Below are 23,003 nucleotides of genomic sequence, written 5' to 3'. Positions count from 1 at the left end.
ACATCAGCACTTTGGAAAAAAAGCAACAACCCCAAAACAACACGGATACAGTGAATAACAAATGTGTCACAACTTGTTGGAACCAGGCGCTCCTCAATTTTTGGGGCATGTGGAGTTATTGACATCACCTGAAAGCTTATAAATTCACTCGCCTTGCTTTCAAAGAAAAAATATCTATCTAGTTCGAAAAGAAGTCGAGATATTTGCGACTGAAGAAGGTGGGGTAGCCTGGTTTCAGTGTTTAAAAATTTATGAAAAAATGGCTGCCAAAGTTTGGTAAGGTAAAGAGTTCTTGAAAACTGAAAATGACATATTTTGTGCTTTTAAACAAGGGTTTTCAGTAAAATTCACATGGAAATGTGTTTTCATATGAACTTAAAGGGTGTTGAGCTAAAACACAAAATTTCGATAAAAACAGTCAAACAGTTGGGAAAAATGCGTTTTTCTTCAATTTCATTATTTTGACGAGTGCCTGATTTCACCACGATGCCTCACAAATGCTTACTGCTCAGTTCTTGACTGAATAGAATTTAAAAAAAAATTATTTTTTAAAAATCACCAAACATAGAAATCTATCAATGGTCGAATAAGGTCACCAGAACAAAAGATTGAAAAATCTCTAGGTGTCAAAATGCAAGAGATATGTTAAAGACACAGTCTTTGCGATGGGAATACAAGTACGACAAGAAGTAATGCTCGAAGCTTTAAGTGTTGGCAAGCAAGTCTGACACTATGGCAATGCAGCAAAACTGTTCCCCATTGTGCAAGTCGCGTCTTTGTAAAGCACCAATATGTTCACTCTCCACAGAAAGTAAAACCCAGAAAGATTTCAGCTATTCCTAACCTATGACTTATACCGGAGCCTTGGACCAACAAATTCCCCCCCCCCCCCCATTTTATTTCCATTATAGACCCACTGTATCCAACTGTTGCAACATAGCAGGGACAACAGATCATCAACATTCTGTTTGAAAAAAGTTCCCCCATTTCCTTTAGGAAACATTCCTGTTCTGTACTCACTAGTCTCTGGAATGGTGGTGATAGCTTTCAGAGACATCTCATGAATTCCACAACAAAACTATTTATAACACTCTAAAAGAAAAAGCCCACTGAGCACTATTTATTCTAAACTTGCCAAAACAAAAAGCCAGCAAGCCCAAGCCCGAGGCATAGCAGTGGCATACCCCTGCTCCACATGGGCGCCCTCGCTGCGGCAGGCGGGACACCTGATCCAGAGAAGCTCTCAAACAGCTGTTGGGGATTGGGACTGGCACCGTGAGCTGGCGCAGCGACAGGTTGAGCAGGACCGCTTTTGACATTTTTGTCCTTGCCATCACCAAGTTGAGAGTAGGTAGATGCTGTCATTGTATCTTCTCCGGCTATATTCAAAGCTTTTGTGTGATAAACATTTCCCTTATCCCCCAAAGGTGTGACATTCTTGGCTTTCATAACTTCTTCGGCGTCTTTGCCACCAAGTTGAGCATAAGACGAAGCAGTCATTGTATCTTGTCCAGCCACATTCAAAGCTTTTGTGTGATGAACATTTCCCTTATCCCCCAAAGGTGTGACATTTTTGGCTTTCATAACTTCTTCAGCATCTTTGCCACCAAGTTGAGTAAATGACGAAGCAGTCATTGTATCTTGCCCGGCCACATTCAAAGCTTTTGTGTGATAAACATTGCCTCGATCCCCCACAGGTGTGACATTTTGGGCTTTCATAACTTCTTCAGCATCTTTGCCACCAAGTTGAGAGTAGGTAGATACTGTCATTGTATCTTGTCCGGCCACATTCAAAGCTTTTGTGTGATAAACATTTCCCTTATCCCCCAAAGGTGTGACATTTTTGGCTTTCATAACTTCTTCAGCATCTTTGCCACCAAGTTGAGAGTAGGTAGATACTGTCATTGTATCTTGTCCAGCCACATTCAAAGCTTTTGTGTGATAGACATTTCCCTTATCACCTAAAGGTGTGACATTTTTGGCTTTCATAACTTCTTCAGCATCTTTGCCACCAAGTTGAGTAAATGACGAAGCAGTCATTGTATCTTGTCCAGCCACATTCAAAGCTTTTGTGTGATAGACATTTCCCTTATCACCTAAAGGTGTGACATTTTGGGCTTTCATAACTTCTTCAGCATCTTTGCCACCAAGTTGAGTAAATGACGAGGCAGTCATTGTATCTTGTCCAGCCACATTCAAAGCTTTTGTGTGATAAACATTGCCTCGATCCCCCAAAGGTGTGACATTTTTGGCTTTCATAACTTCTTCGGCGTCTTTGCCACCAAGTTGAGTAAATGACGTAGCCGTCATTGTATCTTCCCCTGCCACATTCAAAGCTTTTGTGTGATAGACATTTCCCTTATCACCCAAAGGTGTTACTTTTAGTGATGACATGACAGTTTCATAAAAAGCTGGTGATAAATCACACGAAGGGTGCACAGAATGCTTCAACTTCGTGTCTTCTTCCACTGACTGATCTTTGGGGGCATGAGCTGTATCAGCAGAGTGTTGATGATGAGGCTTTGCTAAGAGAAAAAAACCAATGAGTTCTGATTGTATGCTATTTGATAATGACACCAAAGACAAGACAGCTTACAACTTTAAAAAAAAAAAAAAAGCCACAACTTACAAAACAGTAGCAATGCTGGTATCATGTACAGTCTTCTCCATTCACAATCCACATTTTTCTTCTATTAGTCCCAAACTGAATCTCTCTCACAGCACACACACAACCATTCAAACCATTAGCTTTAACCCTATCCGTACGCCGTGTTTTACTAGCGTATCCATATGACATGGGGAACTTTGTGCCACCACTTTCCATAGAGAAAATTTACTCGTTAATCCGACCAGTACCCTTTGCATTGCAGTGTGTCAAAATGATTTTTTGAGAAACACTGAAAGTTTCAAAGAGACCTTCGCACTAAAAGTATTCTAAAATGTGAAGAGTACAAACCCGGGGGTACAAAATGACCCCACGGCGTACGGATAGGGTTAATTATAAGAATAATGACAAATTAAAAGCAAAAATACAACCCCAAAAAAATGCATCATTGCAAAAGAAATAGTCATAAAAAAATATAAAAGCCCACACACAGAGCTTTGAAACTCGAATAGGAGTCTGAACAACACAGCACTGAGGACCGAGTCAGAAATAAAATGACCTGTTTGACTTTATCACTATCTGAAACAACTGAAAGTGCGAACAAACAGACCATATGCAAAGAGTCTTCAATAAAGTTAAAACTAGGTTTAGAGCCACTGTTACCATTATCAGCAGACAGACCCCCCCCCCCTTTTCTCCTATTAAAAAAAAAAGGGAATACAGAATAAGCACTTGTTTCAGCAAATGGTTTACACTTTTTGTTTCAAGGTTAAAACACTAATTCAGAGGCTCAATTTACGTAAACCAGTTTTATTTTTTATTTTTTTTACTCAACTTCTCTGCTAGATTGCATTTTTTGACTGTTTTCATGTCCACGTCTATGAACCGATAGATCATCCTATTCCTGCCAATCTAATAACAGGGATGCCAAATGATTTTTGAAAAAAAAAAAACAACAACAACCTGAAAATGATCGGAGCGTCACATCTCACCGAAAACATACTTTGTAAAATCTTTAAATGAGCAAACAAAAACATTTCTTTTATCATTCCCCTTTCCTTTGCAAGTGTATGAAAAAAACCCAGAAAAATCCGGAAAAACCGGAGATTTGGCATCCCTGAAATAAACCCTTGCTATGACATCACAGTGAAGTGGATATGACGAAAGCAAACGTGAAAAGAGCCATCTAAACACTTCAACCATTTCTGAATGTGACTACGACATAACAAGCAAAAATCTGAGTATAATTTCTAGTTTCAAGTCGGGGGCGGGGGCGGGCGGCGCAGATGAACAAGAAAGAGATGAGACTATCACTATTATTGGAATTTTCAAAAAAATAAATGTCAGAATCTTTCAAAGTGCAAAAATTTTTTCTGAAAAAGCCAACGACATCAAAGATCCTTTTCCAAAATTTTTCTCTAAAAGCAAGCAGAAATGACAACAGAAACTAATTATTTTTGCTTAAACTGTTCACCCACACTTAAAAAAAAATAAAAATGCTATCACTGTAAAAAGCCCAGCAACATAGCATTACAATAATGGAGACATAAAAAACACCTTAAAACAAAAACAAAAAAAAACCCAAACAAACAAACAAACAAAACAACCTCACCTGCGCTAGTACAGTTCCTGAGATCCTCTTGACACTTCTCAAAAATTTCCTTGAACTGTTGGGCAATGTCTTTATTCTAGAAGACAAGAACAAACCAAAAAAAAAAAAAAAACCACTGGTCAAGACGAGCAAAATACTGAACCAGAGCATGGACTTGAACAAAAATAATGTCTATTTCATTCTCATACTACAAGTGGACAGTTCATTCTAGAAAGTTTTACAGCACCTGCAGCTGAAATAGCTCACATAAATATCAATTTAAAAAGTGTTAAAATGTAATTTAAAAAAAAACAACCAAACCATCCAAATTCAGTATTGAGAACTCACAACGCAATTTTTTAAAAGTCTTAGCACTTTTGAATTACAATTTTCGATCAACGTAAACAAAAAACAAAGGAAAACAGAAAGCTCGAGGATTTCTCTATTCAACTTTATCAAACATAATTTTTCAAAATCGTAACAACTAATTCAACATTCAGAGCGCCCACTTCATCATAGCAAGTTAGAGTAATAAAAGAGACGCAAATGTTGGGGAAAACCCTTAAATAACTTGCAATCCCATGAACCTCGCACCTTGAACTTGACGGCAAACTGCTCCACTTGGCCCTCCGAATCGGTAAAGTCATGGGCCAACCAACACCACGAGGTCTCAGACGTGGCCAGCGGCTTGAGCTTCATGTCCTCGGAGATAAGATGGTTGCAAGCCACTTTTAGCACCTGTTCCCGTCGCTGAAGAACTCGGAACATCACTGGAAAAGGGGGTGATGTTTTAGTAAAGAGTTTTGCGGCACTTGCAACACAATAAGGTCATATAAGAACAGAGGATTAGAAGTGTTACAAGAGAGTAACAAACATAAAAAAAGAAGGACGGGAAGGTAGAGGAGATAGATTTTTAAAAATAGGAATCAGGAAAGAAGGAGCAAACCACACAAGAACATCCGAAAACCACCCACAAAAAGGTTGAAGAAGAAGGTCGGGCAATAAAAGCACAGGCTTCTCAAATGAAAATGGTACACCGACATGATCTTACATTGCACATCACTGAGGGCCAAACACAAGACTGAGCCCTTTATGACAAACGACTTAATTTAGTTTTAGTAAGTGTTTTACGGTACTTGCAACACAATAAGGTCATATAAGTGCAGAAGATTAGAGGTGTTACAAGAGAGTAACAAACACGAAAAAGAAGGAGGAGAGATAAGGATAATAGATGTTTGATGGGAAAGAAGAAGCAAATCACACCAGAGCACCCGCCAACCATCCACACAAACGACTTAGGTAGAGAGCATTTGTGTGTGCCAGGAAAAATACTCCACTACAGTCAGAAATTGGGCACATTGAGTCCAGTCTCCAACACAAAATTCAACACTGAATCCACAGCTTTTTTACATTTTTAGACAGCTCAAGAAGTCTTCAAGAATGATATGGTTTTATTAAGTGAAACTGGTACAAAACATCAATTTGTGAAACAGGACTTGCTAGTGGTGTTCCGCTGTCTCCCCGCCTTCCTCATCCCGCAACTTTTCCCCTCACTTAACCCTTTAAATAGATCTCATTTTGAAAGTGGAACAACAGAGACCAGAGACTCGTCGGAAAACTATACAGCTGATTTCCCCCACTGACGGCGGCACTTACTCTCCGTGTTGTGGCTGAGAATCTTCATTTCCCCAATGCCTCTTTCCTTCCACTGTTTGGCATCTTGGTCGAACTTGTACAGCTTGGCTCTCTGGCAGAACAGGGCGGACCAGTCCTCCTCACCTATGCACAATTTGAAAGTTGTAATTTATTTCTTTAAAAAAAAAAAAAAAAAAAAAGATAGAAAGAAAGAAGAAAAAAGGAAAGGAAAAGAAAAAAGAAAGAAAAAAACAAAAGTAAAGAAAGAAGAAAGAAAGAAAAGAGAGAAGAAAAAAAGAAAAGAAAGAAGAAAGAAAAGAAAGAAGAAAGAAAAGAAAAGGAAGGAAGGAGTGAAGCCAAAGACACATGGGTCTCAAATGAGTTGTGTTTGTGCATGGCTCCTTGTTATTAACTTCCAGTCTAAATGAAAAGTTACGAAAGTAACACATAAATCAAGACCTGAGTTGAGTAACAAAGCAGTCTTTGGCACGCCGGTAAAGTATGAGCTAGGGTGAAATTAGCTAAATATTAGGCCAAAGGCACAGAAACCGCAACAGAAACCCCCCCCCCAAAAAACAGGGATGCTACTCAACTTCTTTTAAAATAGCTGAAAATCCACACGCCACGGTCTCGCTAACATATGAATATCAATTTGAAACCCAAAGGGTGTACATAGAGAGAAATGACAAACATAAAAAAAAAAAAAGATTAGATGCACCTTCCCCCCTCCTATAGATTCTATCTCGATCCTAATAACTGAATAGCGGATCAGGATCAAAATACCGGGAAAAAAGTGGAAAAGTGACATCCCTGAAAAAAGAACATACCGTGTTGTACTGAGGGTCAAAACAAACCGATAATGTAGACAGCGCACGTCAAATCCACAAGAACATTTTGACAAGTATAAACTGGCACCCTTTTCAAGTTCTCAACACTTTGAGCTTGTGGCTTAGATGAAGCTTGTTTTAGTACTTTTAGTAGAGGTTTTACAGCGCTCCAGACTGCATACGGTCATATGAGCGCCAAAAGATTAGAGGTGTTACAAGAGAGTAACAAACATAGAAAAGAAGGAGGGGGGAGATAAGGACAATAGACGGTTGATAGGAAAGAAGAAGCAAACCACACCAGAGCACCCGCCAACCACCCACTTAGAAGAAGCGTCAGAAGACAAGCGCTGTGGAAACAAAAGACATCACACACAGCCCCACAAAGCAACACACCTGTTTTCGCCTCCACCAGGTCTGGCAGAGGAATCACGGGCTCAAAATGGACGTCCTCACTGGGCACCACGCCAGAGTCGTTTCCATCCTCGCCACCTTCAGCTTGAGCGAAGGCTCCGCCGGGTCTAAACAGCTGCTGCCCGGCACCGGCAAACTTGAAGGGTGAAGACGAGTCGCCTACAAGAAAGACAAGTGAAGAAGAAATAATGACAATGATTACAAAAATTTGATTCCTCGTTTAGCATACCCGTTAACCCTTCCAGGCCCAGCCATTTTTGTGCGCTCCCTAACCCCAGTCCCAGCTAATACAGCAGTATTTCAGAAAAAGAGGCATGCATTCTAAAAAGTGATGTAGTATCTCTCTAATGAGGTTTAGATAATAACATTCAACAATTTTTAAAGGTAAATGAAAAAATGTTATGAAAATTACAGTTTAATTAGGTTCGCTAATTTTTAAAAATGCACAAATTCAGAAACCCCTGAAACTGAGAGTACACCCTCTTGGGATGGTGGGAGGTACAAGCGCTGCTGAAAATATACGCGCATGGGGCTGGAAGGGTTAAACCACTGGAAATCTCATCTACCATTCAAGGAGCAGCTAGATGCCCTTTTTAACCAGTCACCTAAAACAAGTAACAAGGAGTTACCAAGATGGAATTGTCAAATCACAAACAGGCCCTGAGCATGAAGACAGCTCAAAGTCAAAGTCAGCACTAAACAAGAATGTTTTGAAGGGGGAAACCCTCCCCAAGCTTTACAACTTTAGACAAAATACATGCCTCTGTGACTCTGATTCCCCCTGCTGGTGGGGGGGGCCCCCGTAGTTTTACTATGGGGGAGCAAAGAATACACCTGCCGTGATACTGCGTGTCGTAAGAGGCGACTAAAAGTGCATAGGTCTGGTCGCCCGAAAAGTGCCAGTTTGCGGAGGGCCAACTACCCAACCCAGTAAAAAACAGTAAGTTACAGAAACACGGACAAACACAGCTTTTTATTTTTCGATCTTGGGAGACAGAGGAGCTTCTGTATCAGCAGGAACAATGAAGGACAGCGGACAAAGCCGAAAGGACTCTTCTGAAAATCGATGTACAGAAAAGTGGGAAGACATGGAATAACATCAAGAGGCTAGCCCAGGATAGAGAAAAGTGGGGGGTGTTTGTCCGTGGCCTATACCCTGGTGCAGGGTGAGAAAGGCAATGATGATGTGACTCTGTGAATGAAACTGCCCATTTGAAAACTCCTTAGCCCAACTCATTGTGAGGTGAACTTCAAGAATAGTTGCAGAGCTAGCAAAGTGTCATGATGTGACTTGTTGGGGAACACCACCCTGCATCGCAGGTGCTGAAGTCGATGCTACAGCTACATGAATTTACAATAGACAAATATTGAAACAGTACTGGAATCTCCGACGACTGTCTTTACAGACAACTCACCAAAAATCATATCTATAAAAGTTGTCACTTCCGTTATCAACACCAATGGTTCCTCCTATGAACACAATTGAGATCATCTAAAAGGCAGGCTGCTTCAACCCTGCGTGTAAGGGCCACTCTGCAGTAAGCTGACAAAACGCCTGTTTGTATATTCACAGCATGTTTCGAGAAAAACAGTTTTTTTTGTTAGTGTAACCATTTAAAAATAGAGTGTTCTAATTTATACAAAAATTAGACACAGTTTCACTTTGATTTTTTCACACAAGTAGGGTAACTGATCAGGCTTTCGATTTAGCGAATAAAAAATCTTGGCGCCAAAGTGAGAAAAAAAAGTGTTTTGTCAGCTTAGCGCTGAAGGCTGAGAGAGATACAGCATCCCAGCAGAAGGACCGAACTACTCGATACAAACAGGTTTTCCGCATGTGACGACAAAGCGCATAACCGCTACACCACTGACAAGGGTTACAGAGCCTGTAATAATGTGTGACCACATTCCGTCACCCCAGAACTATTTTGTCAAAAGTGTATTTTAGTAAAGAGGCACTTTGGACAAAATAGTTCTCCACGACTTGGCTTTATCAATACGAAGACACAGAGCAAGCGAGTTTAATTTTTAAAAAATCAAATCAAATCAAGCAGGTGAAAAACATGCTCGGGCAAGAATGAACCTTTCGTCTTTGATCTAAACACAAACAATCCATTTTGTCCCCCTACAAGCCAAAGCACCTACCTTGTTTTACAGCAAAGACATTTCTTGTTTCCCCCTCAGAAGCAAGGCTAGAGAAGTCCATGCTCGTTTTTGAGCCAAACACAACTGCCGGTTCCGATTTTTCACCGTCCGAATCAGAAGTAAGGCTGGCAAAGTTGGGCAAATTTGCTCCCCCTCCAAACAGTGACGGGCTGCTCTGGCCAAAGGCAAAACCTACAAACCAGTTCAGTCCAATGGAAAAGGGTTGGGGGTTGGGGTGGGGGAATAATCAAAAGTAAAATTAGAAAAAAAAAAAAAAAAAAAAAAGGCATACTCTGCAGTGATAACATTTTTCTTTCTCGAGATATCAATAAGCAGTACCAATAATTTTAAATCTTCAGCACAACATTTTCAAGCAAGACTATTAATTAACCAACATTATCATAATATTACCGCCTGACAAACTGATATTGCTTGACATTTTCCAATTTCACAGAATCACACAACAACTGGAGCTATGTTATTCATTCAAGAGGAGCACCCTTTTTATTTGAATCTCAGCAAGTGAATTTGAACAAGATTAAAAGACAAAGCAGTATGCATGCTAATTTTGGTATTCGCAAAATTGATTTATAAATGGACATAAAAATATTGCAATATATGAATTTGAAAACAATTTCAGCTGGTGCCATTCTTCTTTTTTAGCTTTAGTAAAAGTGTTTTACGGCACTTGCAACACAATAAGGTCATATAACAACTGAAGATTAGAGGTGTGACAAGAGAGTAACAAACACAAAAAAGGAGGGGAGATAAAGACGATAAATGTTTGATAGGAAAAAAGAAGCAAACCACTCCAGAGCACCCGCCAACCACCCACTGCCATTCTCCGATTTCGTTTATCAATAGAGCACATCAACAGGAATGTGGTCATATGAGCAGGGGGAAAAACAAACCACTAGACAGAAACAACAGAAGGAAAGAAAAGTAGTAAGACCTACCAGTCGTGCCCTCTAACCACCAGTTACACTACGCCGCTCGCAATTGCATAAGGTCATATGAGCGCCGGAAGATTAGAGGTGTTACAAGAGAGTAACAAACATAAAAAAGAAGGAGGGAGAGATATAAGGACGATAGTGATAGATGTTTGATAGGAAAGAAGGAGCAAACCACACCAGAGCATCCGCCAACCACCCACCGTGAGAGTTTTACAGCACTTGCAACACAACAAACTCATATAAGTGTCCAATATTAGAGACGTTTCAAGAGAGTAACAAACACAAAAAAGAAGGAGGGGGAGATAATGATGATAAGATGTTTGATAGGAAAGAAGGAGCAAATCACACCAGAGCACCCGCCAACCACCCACCCAGTTACATTTGAGGACAAAAGACAAACATCAAGCCACACATTTTCTACTTCAATAATGACTACATAGCTTTTTAAAAAACAAAAAACAAAAAAACCCCCAAGTCCCCAGCACAAATGGCTGATATGTATATATCAAAATGCTTCCATCCTAACCATCTTGTATATAAGTATACTTACAACCTTAGAGCATGCATTAAATGAACATTGAGTGTGTATTATTATTATTGTTTATATTGCTGCTCATTTATATTATGCATGTGATTGTAAGCCTAAGTGTGTGTGCACGCGCGTGCGTGTACACGTAGTGAAACACCAAACCAATGTGCCAGGATCTGGACAATGAAGACGTATCTTAAAGATGTTTGAGTCACCACCAACTTACCCGGGCCAGTAGGAACAGTCGGTTTGCTCTTTGCCGGTACATTTACCGGTACTTCTCCATCTGTGCATCCGATGCAGCCCGGGCAAGGCGGTTTGCTTTCATAGAGGTAGAAGTTATCTGGCAGCAGGTACCGGCGCGCCTTTTCGACCTGCTCATCCGTGGGTTTCTCTTCCCGTACAAAAATCACATCGTCATCGTCTTCCTCTCCTGTCTGGCTATCAGCTGACAAATATTACAAATAACAAAAGTGGAAATTGAAATAAAGCTTTTGTCAAGTGGGGGCAAGAGACACAACAGTTATCTTTAACAACAACAACAACAAAAAAAAGCTCATACTAAAGGGTTTTTTAATTTTGGGTCTGGTTGTTTTTTTTTAAGTTCTAGTTTGAGTTTTAGGGCACTTGCAACATAAGATCATATAAGTGCCGAAGATTAGACGTGTTACAAGAGAGTAACAAACGGAACTCAAAAAAGGAGGAGAGCTAGGGATGACAGGTATTTACAGGAAAAAAGGAGGAGAGCTAGGGATGACAGGTATTTACAGGAAAAAAGGAGGAGAGCTAGGGATGACAGGTATTTACAGGAAAAAAGGAGGAGAGCTAGGGATGACAGGTATTTACAGGAAAAAAGGAGGAGAGCTAGGGATGACAGGTATTTACAGGAAAAAAGGAGGAGAGCTAGGGATGACAGGTATTTACAGGAAAAAAGGAGGAGAGCTAGGGATGACAGGTATTTACAGGAAAAAAGGAGGAGAGCTAGGGATGACAGGTATTTACAGGAAAAAAGGAGGAGAGCTAGGGATGACAGGTATTTACAGGAAAAAAGGAGGAGAGCTAGGGATGACAGGTATTTACAGGAAAAAAGGAGGAGAGCTAGGGATGACAGGTATTTACAGGAAAAAAGGAGGAGAGCTAGGGATGACAGGTATTTACAGGAAAAAAGGAGCAAACCAAACCAGAGCGCACTCCCAACCATTCACAAGGTGCTCGACCGGATACAATTATCACGACACAGGGCAGAGAAGGAAAAAAATAATAAATAACCCCCCCCCACTTTTATTAACTCGCTAGAGCCAATTCCCATTTATTCACGAGATGCGCTTTATCAATATCTCTGGTGTTTTTCGGTTACAAGTTGCGGGGAAGCAGCGAGTCAAAAGTTGACCAATTGTTTTGTTTTGGTAAAAATTTGGAGAAGTTATGTGAGATACTTTTTGAGCTGTAACAGACTAAGTCATTCGTCCCCCGTATCGCAATAGATGGTTTTATTATAAATTGTGGGCAAAACAGTGGTATAACCCCCAGACATTGCCATTTCAAAATATTGATAAAACAAAAACTATTCAGACAAATTAGACGCAGATTTCTTTTTCTGTGAGAGCATTTCTTTCTTTCTTTTGCTGCATTAAAAAAAATGTTGATAACTTTCAGGCTTTTTGGGGACAACGATTCAATATACCCCAAAACTGTCAGGCTGCAATGGATGTTAGGTAAAAAATAGCTCAGGCTCAAGTGAGTTAACGGTAACTTGTAATTACCAGTCTGTGGGAGAAGTGCTATCAAAGCCAAGAGCCCCCTTTTTTATGACAATGTCAACCACCTCGTCAACAAATAGGGCAATTCACTTAACACTTACAGAACCGTCCGGCGACTTTTAAAGCCACCAGATCTCACTATCGCTGGCAGCTTTAGTTGCCGGTGCAACCAGGCACACTAAACAAAATTAAACAACGAATTGCCGCACTGCACTGAAGTAAATACCAAAGGAAGTCATGCTATATAATAGCTGAAAGGTTGATGAACCTCCCTGAATTTCTAAAGCACGTTTCTTGGGCTGCCAAGGTTTTTTTTTCAATTAAAAAAAATTCTACCACAGCTTCAGTGTTCTAAACTAGCGCGGTACTTGAGGGTTTTTCACAATATAGGCTCTCGGACTTGCAACCGTAAGGTCGTGGATTCGAATCCCGTCAGGGACCCGACGTTGTGTCCTTGGAAAAGGCACTTTACACAAATTTTCCTCACTTCACCCACGTGGGAATGGGTACCCTAGACCTGCATGTGAGCCTCAACCAGATTGTCTGAAAATTTTGCGCACCCCCCCCCCAAAGCCTTTGTAGGTGTCATAAGGAAGGACTATCCGAGTAACGAGCGACCACCCCAACAAACACAATAATATAAAGAAGAGACCTAACCCTACCCCCAAAAAGAACCTGCAACGGGCCTCATGTAATAAGGCCAAAACAAGTCCTAAATGAAAAAAAAAAAATCAAAATTAAATTTATATTCTAGATCTAGATCTAGAATCTATATGGTTTACAACTACATTGCTTTTGGGTTTGATACAATAACACAACAGAATTAGAATATGAATACTCAATATAGATCTAGTAATCTAAATAAATCTAGATTTAGATCTAGATCTAGATCTACATCTTGTAGAACAAGTGAATAGGAATAGGCCTTGAACTAGAAATCCGCATCCGATTCCGAACAGACGGACTCAGCTGAGTCTAGATTCTAGATCTAGATCTAGATTTCTAGATTTAGATAAATAAATAATACACGCACCTGATGAAATGCTTATTTTTACCAATATTAATATTACAGCACAACCTATGAAAGGGTTTGACACAATAGAATTGGAATATGAATCCTCCATTGAGGTCTATAATGATCTATATAAATCTAGATCTTGATCTAGATCTAAATTCTATTAGAACAAGAGAGTCGGACTTGAATGAATCCACACGATCTGAACAATTGAATTAGTCAACAAACGAAATTCAAAATGGCCGCTCGAGCACGAAACTGAAAGTAGATAATTTAGGTTGTCGTCCTTTTTCGTGTTCGCATTTCTACTCAGGTTCCGACAATTATGTCGGAAACGCCGACGTCGGCACGAAAACGAAAGTGCCGACGAAGCCGACGGGAGAAAAAGGGGTCGCTGGCAGTCGGCCAGGCCTCGCACTACGCACATTGACTGATACAGGCGGGCCTAGCGATAGCATCGGCCGGTTCGCGGGTCGGGTCGCGATTGTCGGATTTCAGACGATTGTCGGCAAACATGCAGGTCTAGTACCCGGCTATAGACAGCGAAAGATCTTGTCAGTTTGTTAGTGTTTGAGCGCTTAGTCGGCTGCTTGCACTGTATGCTATACAAATGCTATCTATTATTATTATTATTATATGAGCCTTCAGTACTGTAAATGTTAATAGGCCTCCTTCGTTACTGACTTTCAACCATTGTCTCAAATCATATATACTACAGGGACGAAAAGGAAAGCTAAGCGATGCATGACTTACCGGCAAACAATTCCTTCTTCACGGAATTTGCATCCCCAGAAATCTTTGCCTGGGCTGCAGATCCACTTTTGTCGGGGGTAGTTTTTCCTTTCTCTTTGCACTGGTCAAACACATTCTTGAATTCACCAGCAATTTCAGCCGTTCGGAATCTATGCGGGATAAAAATGATTACATTTTCATTACGGATGATCCTTTCTTATTTCAGCTGTTTGAAATCTATGCGGGATAAAAATGTACATTTTCATAACAGATGATCCTTTCTCATTTCAGCTGTTTCGAATCTATGCGAGATAAAAATGATTACATTTTCACTATGGATGAACCTTTAACATTGATCAAAAGTTTCCATGCTTCTGTTGGACTTCTTTGGACTTAAAAATTCATTCATTCCCCTCTTAAACAAAATTATGAGAATCATGAACAATAGAAATGTATGCCTCAACACTAATATTGTTCTTTCCTTTATAGTTTTTTAAATGAATAAGAAGAAATTCTATTTTCAATCTTTTCTCTTTTAAAACAATATGAGGAGAAAGCATTCAGTGGATATAATACGCCAAGATACTACTCCAACTGAAGTCCACAAAAGTTGGGTCACACAATACAAAAAGACAGCAGCCAATAATCATCCACAATCTTTCACCTTTTTATAAGTTCCGACAAAATATTTCACAGCGTACAGCCATATTGATTTGTGCCGGTGGTATGAACATGCCACTGAAAGAAGTCAAATCCGACATCATAAAAAAAAGTTCTCTTGATATTCTGAGGTAGTGAAAAAGATGGAAATCACAAGACTCGGAATAACCTTTCAAACACACCATCATGCCCACAGGGACTTATCGTTACCCAGGGTACAAAAATCTAAGCAAGGTCAGTGACAATGTCCTTCTGTCTCACCTCAGGGCCATCTGCTCCATCTTTCCTTCTTCCTCAGAAAAGTCCATGGCGTACCAGGTCCAGGCTTTGCCTTCAGACCGTGCCATCGCCTCCAACTTGAGTGCTGGATCAATCATGTGGTTACAGCACACTTTGAGTACCTTGAAGGGGAAAAAAAAAAGAAGAAGACAAATAAGTTTCAGCTACATAATTTCTATCTTTACAAGAATTTTTATTTATTAATTTTTTTCATTTTAGTAAAAGTTTTTCAGCTCTCACAACTGCATAAGGTCATATGAGCGCCAGAAGATTACAGGTGTTACAAGAGAGTATCAAACATAAAAAAGAAGAAGGGGATATAAGGACAATAGTTGGAAAGAAGGAGCAAACCACAACAGGGCACCCGCCAACCACCAACTTTCAAGAATTTACCTCTTCGATACAAAAAAGGAGGTTAGCACTGTCATAACCAGTTCTTCATTTCGTTTGCATTACATAAGCATATTCAGATGTGGAGCAAGCATTTTTTGTTGTTGTTGGGTACATTGTAATCAGCTGGGCAGAGCGAATAAAGATTCGAACATGATCCAAAATAATCAAGTCCTCATTTGAGTAAAATGATGGACCTCGGGATACATGGCAAACTTTACAAATGGATCAAGTTCTTCCTGTCTGATCGAAACATTGAAACCAAGGTGAACAATGCCCACTCGCCAAGAGAAGTCCTTGAGGAAGGCATACCTCATTTGAGTAAAATGCAGCACATAGTAACGTGCTCAAATATCTGTATGTGAAGCAGCGAGGTGAAATCAGGCCTTCGTCAAAATAATAAAACTGAAGAAGTTTGGCAATTTTCATCAAATTTTTGTTTCTGGGCTTAACACTGTTGTTGTGCAATTAAAAACATTTCTGACAGAAAATCGTTGATTAAAGGCACAAAAAAGTAAGTTTTCAGTTTCCATGGACTATCAAGCTAGAGAAAAAACCAAATTTTGGCGGCCATTTTCTCGTCAATTCTACCTTCCAAACTGAGCGACCCCACCTTCTTACATCTCAAATATCTTGACTGCTATTCAAGATAGATGGGCATTTTTTTCACCGTTAGCAAGACAACTGAACAAGCTTTAAGATGATACCAATAACCCCACACGCTCAAAAATTGCCTAGCGCCTGATTCCACCCCGTAGGAACAAATATTTCATGAATTTGTCAAAGAAGGCAACAGAATGAAGAGGAGAAAAGTGTCTGTCTTACACCCCCGGCAAATACACAGGAAGAAAATGGGAAGTGGCTGTTACTACAGTCGATTATCTTCTAAAGGTGGTCATTATCATAGCTGCCACTTAGAAATTTTTAAAAAGGAGGAAATTCACGCGAAAGTGTACGCGCGCTCTCCGAAACCAGTGAGATCCAGAGGCAATATATACTGGAAAATCTAGCCTACGGTTTTGGAAGGGAAAACTGTCATATTGTTAACCATAGGCAACTGAATTAAAATGTATTTGAAAAAAACAAACAAAAAAAACAACAACATAAATGCAGTAAGTTGACTAACAAGCATTCGAGTCAATTTGACACAGTTTGGACTTGGTGACTAAAAATCTAGTGTTTTTTGCCAGCTGGTGTCTCATAAAAAGACTTCTTTCACTTTAAACGTGTACATACATAGACGTAGAGCAGTATCGGATCAAGGAGGCAGGCACTCCTGTACAATTGCGGTCCCGTTTGCACTTAGTGCCCCTGTAGTGTGTTTCTTATTTAGAGATAAACTGAATTAAAATTATAGCCTAGGCTATCTAATCTAGATCTAGATATATCTAAATATGTGTAGATCTAGATTATATCTAGAGATAGATTTTCTAGATCTAAATCTAGATCTAGATTCACTTCCGCAGCAGCCACAATAGCCGTCATGTAAACAAACGGGACCGCAATTGTACAGGACTGTAACAGGAGTGCCGCGGGCCGCGATTTCTTTCGCAAAAAACAGCTAGATCTAGTTCAATTTTTTAATGAACTTTTCAAGTCGCACACCGGCTGCTTCTTTCTCATTCCAGCTCCTTTTATTTTTGCATTCTGAATCAATTTCTCTCGAATTTCCGCCAATTTCAATGACAACTCGGCGCGCTAACGTCCCGATGCCCGATCGACACTGTGTTGCTCCACAACAATAAACAATGTGAAACTAGCGCTGGGCCTAGAAGAACGGAAGTAGAAAGCTACGAGCGGACATGCGCAGACCGCGTTTTCGTCTCTCTCCCGGTTCGGTGTTTTCCGCGTGGAAAAAAAAGTATGAAATTTGCGATCAAGAGCGGTCCAGCGGAGGAAGGAGGAAAGTTGCGGGGAAAGCTAGATGTAGCGGAGTTTCCGCTATTTAGCGGGAAAGTGGCAGCTATGCATTATTCATTTAGTAGAGGGTTTTACGGCGCTCGCAACTGAATAAGGTCATATGAGCGCCAAGGGGCGGATGTCAACAGAGAAGTCTTTACAGGGAATCAGACTTACTCTGCTAGCCTCTCTACCTTTAACAGCACAAAGTCTGTTTTGACATTCAAGGTACCCCGGAAATAGCGGGTCACAAGAGTGTGACAAACATACAAAAGAAGTAGAGGAAAATGATGATAATAAGGACTAGGAAAGAAAAAGCAGCAGTACCCTGTTGTAGTTCAGGCACAGTTATGAGCATGACATTGTTGAATCAGCCCATTTACAATTCTACTGTGCATTAGAACGAGAAATGTCCCCCCTTTGGGAATAGCCTAAAGACACTTCAGTCAGTGGCGTTGCCCCCCGAGGGTGTGTGGTCTTAGTAAGTATGACGGTATATTTTTATTATTATTCTCCGCTTATTTAAAAAGAGAACAAAGGAAGTAAAGCACCTCCCCCCACCCCCCAACCACACACATACATCACCATCCATACCTGATCTCTTCTCATCAAGAGTCTGGTTTTCTTGTTCTCCTTGTGCTCCAGGATCTTGACCACACCCACTCCTTTCTCCTTCCACTCCCCCGAGACGAACCTGTACATCTTAGCCCGGGACTCAAACAGGATCACTTCGTCTTCTTCTCCAGTCTTTACCTGTGGCACAGGGAGTATATTTTACAGACACATGTTTTATGAATACGACACCACCCACACACTGCTATGACGAAGAACATCTTTCCACGTACAGCTATAGATGAAGAACATTTTCCCATGCACTCTATAGACAAAGAACATTTTCCCATGTACAGCTACTGACAAAAGAACATCTTCCCATGAGCTCAATAGACAAAGAACATCTTCCCATGTACAGGTACTGACAAAAGAACATCTTCCCATGTACAGCTACCGACAAAAGCACATCTTCCCATGTACAGCTACTGACAAAACAACATCTTCCCATGTACAGCTATTGACAAAAGAACATCTTCCCATGTACAGCTAATGACAAAAGAACATCTTCCCATGTACAGCTATCGACAAAAGAACATCTCCCCATGTATAGCTATAGACCAAGAACATCTTCCCATGTACAGCTATCGATAAAAGAACATCTCCCCATGTATAGCTATAGACCAAGAACATCTTCCCATGCACAGCTATTGACAAAAGAACATCTTCCCATGTACAACTCCACGAAACGTCCGTCCGTCAAACAAACTGACTGACTGACCTCCACTTTGTCCGGCAGAGCCACCACCGGCTCAAAGTGAATGTGGCTGTCGTCTCCCTCCTTGGTGATGTACAGGCCCTGCTCGTCTACTTCGGGAGAACTGGGCACCGCCGGGCCGCCCTGGCCCTTGGCCAGGGAAAACTGGAAGCCCTGGCTCTGAGTCTGGCCACCCGAGGGACTTCCCCCGAAGGACGTCGGTTTCGCCGCCATGCTGAAGTTGAATCCACCCGTCGACGAATCTTGCAGAGTAAACAAGAATAAAAATCAAAATAAATACAAAATATGATACCTTTTTAAGCTATTGAAAGAAGAATAAAAAACAAAAACCAAAACTATCATAATAAAAAACAAAAAACAAAACAACCCCAAACTGAGCCAATATTTAAAGGAGGCTATCACTCTATGTCTTTGCCCACAGACTATCAAATCCTTTTCACAGTAAATTAAGGCAAAGTATCGCAAAGACCAGATCCCTAAAAATCCAACCCATAAAACAGCTTTTTCCCCCCCCCCCACCGACTGATTACTACATTTATCACTAAAATGGATCGCTAGCGAGGACAACTGTAGAAATAAAAAGGGGCACCTCAACAGTCAAAAAGGAAACGGCAAAACTTGATCACATGAGACATTTCAGGAAAGAATGCCCAGACCAGATGGAACAATAACACCTCCCCCCCCCCCCAATATTAAATACTTTCATACATGGGAAAAAAAAAAAAGAAAGAAATTTTCCCCAAAAAATGGTCTTACATTTTTAGTAAGAGTTTTACAGCACTTTTAATATAATATGGTCATAAAAGTGCCAAAGATTAGAGGTGTTACAATAGAGTAACCAACAATAAACTTTGATGAGCCACTGACCTGCAGGTTTCGATGTGATCCCCAGCACCTCGTCTGCAGTAGAGTCATCCGAGGTCAACAATTTGGCCAACAGACCGCCATCTGGCTGGCTAGACTTTGACTTGGCCTCCGCTTGATTCCCCGCAGGTTCCTTGGGCGGGGTGAAAGAGAACCCGCTCGGCTTGGGGCCAAAAGAAAACCCGACGCTAGAAGTGGCGGATGTAGTTGTCACAGAACTGGTGGCACCCCCCGACAGAGAGGAAAGGGCGGAGCCACCAAACACAAAGCCGCCACTCTGCTGCGCCGTGCTCACGACAAAAGGAGAGACCTTGGTGGTGCTGGGCTTGGTGGCTGCAGCAGCAGCTGCCGCCGGCGTGCTGGTCACCGGACCCGAGCCAAACGACACGGGACCTCCGACAGGCGCGGTTGCGGCAGACTGCCCAAAAGAGAATTTGGACGTTGTTGTAGCAGCAGCAGCATCCGTCGTGGTGGTGGATTCGGCCAGCGCGGACGGCGCTCCAAACGTAAAGCCTCCGCCCCTCAGTGCAGCTGGGCCAAACCTGAAGCCGGTTGCGCTTGGGCCTTGGGAAAAGGCTCCAGCGGAAAATCCTGACTTTGTCCCCGGCTCCTTTGGCATATCTTCTTGTTTGGCCTCCCCGCTGCCTGGCGGTGGTGGACCGCCGAACTTCACAGCACCCGGGCCGGGAGTGGCTCCAGCAGCAACACTGCCAGAGCCAAATCGGAAACCAGTGCCCGTTGAGCCAGAGGTTAGGCTCGCTATTGAAAAACTGGAGGACGACGGCTGCTCTTTGGGAAGGTCGTCCGGCTTGACGCCAGGCTTGAGGGTGGCACACGCCGGACACTTGAGCACGTCCCCGGCGTTCCTCACCAAGCAGCCGTCGCACTCCCAGCTGCCAACCTTGGGCTTGAAGAGTTCCGTGAGAGACTTGGGAGCAGCAGAAGCTGCTGCCACAGCTGGTGCTGCTTTGCTGGTTGAAGCTGCATCCCATTTGGACTCTGGAGACTTTACTACTGAAGAATCCGGGGTAGAAATGGGCATGGAGACTTTACCTGAAATATTTAGAAGACATAAAAATTGTCACTTGATCATTTTGCGCCCCCCCCCCCCCCAACAATCAAAATGCAATTCAACTGGTTTAAGTCAAGAGTACACTACACTCACAGAGGTACTGACAGACAAATTTGATGCAAATCACATGTAAAATTTACTATCAAACATCCATCTCATCTTTGGGACTGCATCACTATGTGTAGTTTAGTTACTGGTTTTAAAAAAGTATTTAAAAATTCACTACATATCTTGCTTTTCTCAATGACGTAGAGGGATTGCATGATATAATACCCCCCCAAGTAAGATATTGTGCTTTGAACATCTCTCTCAGTCTGGAGAGCAACACATGCTGTAAGGCTCGTCGTCATGTTTTCAGGTCATATGCAAGTACGAATCATGTTCTATTATTCACACTGTTTGTTCATTTTCTGACATACGAGGGGGAGTCAAAAAGTAATGCAAGTTTTTTTTATAACATAAAGAAAAGAGAAAGCAGCTACAACTAGCATTCCTCAAATGGAAGGGGAGCATCTGAGGATCATATTTCTATTTCTCAACGTAGTCTCCATTTCTTTCCATGGCCATTGTCCACCTTTTATTAAGTGGATTCTCCTTCTAAAACAAAAAATTTAATCACAGCTCTTAGCTTCCGACAGACCTCCAAAGGGGTAGCAATTTTGATGTGACATTCACACAAAACTCAAAGAAAATTGAATTTCAATGGTTTGAGTTCAAAAGTACATGGGCAAGTGCTCGTGAGCTGAATTTCATAAAATTCGATACCAAATTGTGCAAAATAGTGAATAACTTGCATTACTTTTTAAGACTCCCCCTGTCAACCACATCTGTAAACTCTGCTGCTGTCAGGGACATCTTTTTAAACATTGTACTTTCGATTGCTTAAAAAAAGTCTATTCTATACAGAGCTATGTCCTTTTGACTTGGGACTCAAGGCTACTCTTGTGACAAAGCTGTGGGGTTTAAGAAGTTAAGGTACACAACACATGGTTTATGTGAATAGAGACTTTTTTATGAGACCACCCTTTTTGATAAAATTCATGAGCAAATAATTCCAAATCTTTTCACAGCAGCACTAGCAGAGCTCAGGGAGTCTTTTGGCTTTGCAATTCTAAGTAAGATGCAAACCTTTGCTTGCTTCTTTCAGCTGACTGAGGCAAACTTCGAAGATTGTCTGGAAAGCGTTTGCTTTCTCTGCTGTCTTGAACTTGACAGCCAGCTGCTCCATCCTCATCTCCTCCTCAGCAAAGTCGTGAGCAGAGTAGCACCAGGCCCGGTCAGAGTTGGACATGGGCGTCAGTTGCATGTCGGCATTGAGGAAGTGATTGGCACACATCTTGAGGATCTGCGTTTTCACCAAAATTTTTTGTTTTAGTTAGAGTTTTACGGCACTTGCAACGCAATAACGCCATATAAGTGCTGAAGATTAGAGGTGTTACAAGAGAGTAACAAACATAAAAAAGAAGAAAGGGAGATGATGACGATAGACGGAAGTTTGATAGGAAAGAAGGAGCAAACAATACCAGAGCACCCGCCAACAACCCACAAAAAGCACATATATAGCAAATAATTTCCCACTGACAGGCGATAAACAACATGAAAACTGCTCTTCTCTCTCTTATACCAGACAGAGAGAAGACATTCTACATACCACATTTTGTCGACCTTCATAACAAAGTGGAAAAAAAAAATCACTATCACCCCATGGCAGATTCAACAACAAGCTGTTTGTTTTAGCAGAGGTTTTACGGCGCTCGCCACTGCATACGGTCATATGAGTGCCAGAAGATTAGAGCTGTTACAAGAGAGTAACAAACATAAAAAAGAAGAAAGGGAGATACTGACGATAGATGGATGTTTGATACGAAAGAAGAAGCAAATCACACCAGAGCACCCGCCAACCAGAAGGATGAAGACAAGACAAAAGAACCACATCAATAGTGGTATCAGCCTCCTTTAGAAGAGACAAAACAAAGCTAAAAAAACCCCCACAAACAGAAAGCTGAGATCCAATAGCTATATATATATTTTTTTAATAGTAAAGGGTTTTACGGCACTCGCAACTGCATAAGGTCATATGAGCGCCATATAGCTATAGTTGTAGGACTCGAGTGCTAGACCTTTAAAAAAAGAAAACCCACACCAATGAGTTGACATACACACAATAAGCAGCCCGCTCCCTCCTCAATCAGGTGAAAAAAACCTACCCAAAATTCAGACACCTTCAGTATGACATTAGCAAATCTGATTTAGCCTCAGACTTTCCTCCATCAGGAAAAATATGGCATTATGAGGCACACTAAACCCCC

The 23,003-nt window shown here is 41.2% G+C and overlaps 1 protein-coding gene across 1 annotated transcript in view; it reads right to left on the bottom strand.

Annotated features, from left to right (window-relative positions):
- Positions 1–23,003, bottom strand: part of LOC101846497 (ranBP2-like and GRIP domain-containing protein 3) — a gene marked incomplete in the record, with an annotated part of 88,555 nt that overhangs the window by 14,379 nt on the left and 51,173 nt on the right. Inside the window, 13 exon segments of the mRNA XM_035969148.1 lie at positions 1,185–2,525; positions 4,218–4,293; positions 4,791–4,966; positions 5,853–5,975; positions 7,052–7,228; positions 9,215–9,406; positions 10,923–11,144; positions 14,225–14,373; positions 15,125–15,264; positions 18,026–18,184; positions 18,762–19,000; positions 19,626–20,675; positions 21,823–22,039. Coding sequence (XP_035825041.1) covers positions 1,185–2,525; positions 4,218–4,293; positions 4,791–4,966; positions 5,853–5,975; positions 7,052–7,228; positions 9,215–9,406; positions 10,923–11,144; positions 14,225–14,373; positions 15,125–15,264; positions 18,026–18,184; positions 18,762–19,000; positions 19,626–20,675; positions 21,823–22,039 — 4,261 coding nt within the window.

This window comes from Aplysia californica, unplaced genomic scaffold, assembly GCF_000002075.1.
Source record: "Aplysia californica isolate F4 #8 unplaced genomic scaffold, AplCal3.0 scaffold00120, whole genome shotgun sequence".
Lineage (NCBI taxonomy): Eukaryota > Metazoa > Mollusca > Gastropoda > Aplysiida > Aplysiidae > Aplysia > Aplysia californica.
The sequence above is the reverse complement of the archived record's forward strand: the minus strand, read 5'-3'. Positions and strand labels throughout refer to the sequence as shown.